Genomic DNA, 2,177 nt, shown 5'->3' on the forward strand with positions numbered 1-2,177 from the left:
CCCGCTGCTCTTGGGGCCTGGCCCTGGGCCCTGCTGTCCCCTGGGAGTTTAGTCCTTTTTCCCATGACCCCTTCACTCCATACGCCTGCTGCCCTGGCCTTGGACCCCAGCCCCTGGCGGCTTCTGAAGGGATTGTACTTGGCTCCTGGCCCTGGGATGTTTGGAGAGGCCTATGCTCCCACTTCTGTGCTGGAACGGACTGGGCTGCCCACTTTGCCCACAGATGGCCGGGCCTCAGACAGGCGCTGGGAGGAAGGGTCGGGCACGGCTGCCTGGGAAGGGCTCAGAGCCCAGGGGCCAGGAAGTCGCTGAGTGCAACGCCACCACACCATATCAATGCGCCCTCTGCCAGACCTCCACCCAAGCCCTGCCCGCCACCCGCAGCATGTCCCTTTGGTCTGGTGGCTTCCTTCCCAGATGGTAAGTGGGCTTCTCCGTGGTCCCGGATCTGGGATCTCACCTGGCTTTCGGCTGAGACTGAGAAACAGTGGCAGCAAGGCTCCGTGGCGTCCCCCAGCGGGCACTGTCCAGCATGGTCCTGCAGGTCTCGGAGGGCGGCACCCCTTTGTCCGCTGGGGAGGCGGGCACTGGGCTGCGTAGGTGGATGGGGCCGCGTCTGCCCAGCCTCCTGCTGGCTCTGGTCTGGAGGTGCAGCCCACCAGACTGCAGGGCCATTCACGGCTGGCCTGCGTCCCTGCCCCAGGCCCCTCTGCTGGGTTGTGGAGCTCGGCCAGCTGGCAAGGGCTGAGCTATAATTACCTCTCCCCTTTGGCAGAAATAGCAGTGACCCCCAAGGAAAGTCCACTGGCCCCAGGGCAGGAGAGGACATGGCTGTTCCCCAGGCCCCGAGGACACAGGCCAGGCCTGCAGACAAGACGATGGTCTGGTGGCCCCTCCCAGGCCGATCCTGGAGCTGCACCCACGGACTGGGGTCAGAGGTGGGGAGGTGGGGGTGGGGGCTGGGAGGGGTGTGTGCTGACCACAGAGTCCAGCTCCTAGTTAGACTCTGCCCCAGAGCGGAGCCCTGTGGTGGAGAGGGGCCCACCCTGCGCCTAGCCCCCACCTGTCGTGTTTGGGGTTTCAGTAAGATTAGGAAAGCACGAGTTCCAAGCTGACAATTAGGTGCACACTGGCTGAACCCCAGTATTGCCCCTGCCAGTGGGGCAGAGTCCAAGTCAGCGGGGGTGGCAGGATGAGGGGTCCAGCACTCCCAGGGCCCTCCTGGGGCCTGGGGGCTGAGGGCGTTTGGCTTCCAGTGCCAGCCACTCCGCCTGGCAGGTTCCAAGCTCACCCCACATTTGTTGATAAGGAATGCGCAGCTCAGGAAGGGGAGGCCAGTTGCCCAAAGTCACACAGCCAGGAGGTGGCAGGCCTGGCTTGGTCTCGGTACCCCTCAGGCAGCCCCCCATCTCCTGGTGCCTGTGTGACAGCCCTGATTGAGCCAGATCTGGGAGAGGTGCTGCCTGAGGCCTTGGCAAAGGGTGAGGCAAGTGTGGGCAGCCCCCTGATGGGCTTGTCCGGTTCCAACCTATTGGGGGCTGCCGAGCCCCTGCCCATGTCTCCCCTCTCTCCATTAGGAGTGGAGGAGGGTGTCTCACTGGGTAAGGCCACAGGGCCCCCTAAGGCCCCCAGGGTATGCCAGGCTGGGAGGGGCAGTGAGCAAAAGGTCCCTTGAGGGCCATGTGTGGCCTGGAACCCACCACTGTTCACGCTCTGTGGGGAAGTTGGCGAGGGGCTCTGGGGGCTGGCACCCCCCTCCATGCTTGGGTAGGGCAGCAAACGCCCCTGGTGATGGCCACCCCCCTTCCCCATGCACCCCTCCCCCCCTACGCAGCTCTGCGTTGCCCACCGGCCCTGTGCCAGGCCCCGGGGACACAGTGAGTGACATGGACTCCCTGCTGTTGCACAGCTGCTGTCCCTGGGAAAGCAGAGGACACCCAGTGGCTGTGTGGCCCTGACGGCCGTGGAGAGAAAGATCTTCACTATAAGGCAGTGGCTCATGGGTCATGGCAGCTGAGAGGCCCCAAGTCTGCCCCCAGCCGGCCGTGTGATTCCAGCTGGAGCCCAGAGGCGGGAGACCTGTGCTTCGCCGGACTGTCAAGTGGAGAGCGAACTCTCCTCACTCTGCCTTTTGTTCTGTCCAGGCCCCCACGGACTGGCTGGCGAGGTCACCCATC

The 2,177-nt window shown here is 64.6% G+C and overlaps 1 protein-coding gene across 6 annotated transcripts in view; it reads right to left on the reverse strand.

Moving 5' to 3' along the window:
• Positions 1-2,177, reverse strand: part of CUNH14orf180 (chromosome unknown C14orf180 homolog) — a 12,558-nt gene that overhangs the window by 8,935 nt on the left and 1,446 nt on the right. Inside the window, exon 1 of one of the 6 annotated variants that reach the window (XM_019639192.1) lies at positions 461-921. The exons of 4 other annotated variants lie outside the window; for them this stretch is intronic. In XM_019639192.1, coding sequence (XP_019494737.1) covers positions 461-829 — 369 coding nt within the window. In that variant the 5' untranslated portion in view covers positions 830-921. Of the gene's footprint in view, positions 1-460; positions 922-2,177 lie in introns of those variants that run through there. One more of the 6 variants, XM_019639196.1, reaches the window with a different exon arrangement.

This window comes from Hipposideros armiger, unplaced genomic scaffold (genome assembly GCF_001890085.2).
Source record: "Hipposideros armiger isolate ML-2016 unplaced genomic scaffold, ASM189008v1 scaffold_43, whole genome shotgun sequence".
In the NCBI taxonomy this organism is placed as follows: domain Eukaryota; kingdom Metazoa; phylum Chordata; class Mammalia; order Chiroptera; family Hipposideridae; genus Hipposideros; species Hipposideros armiger.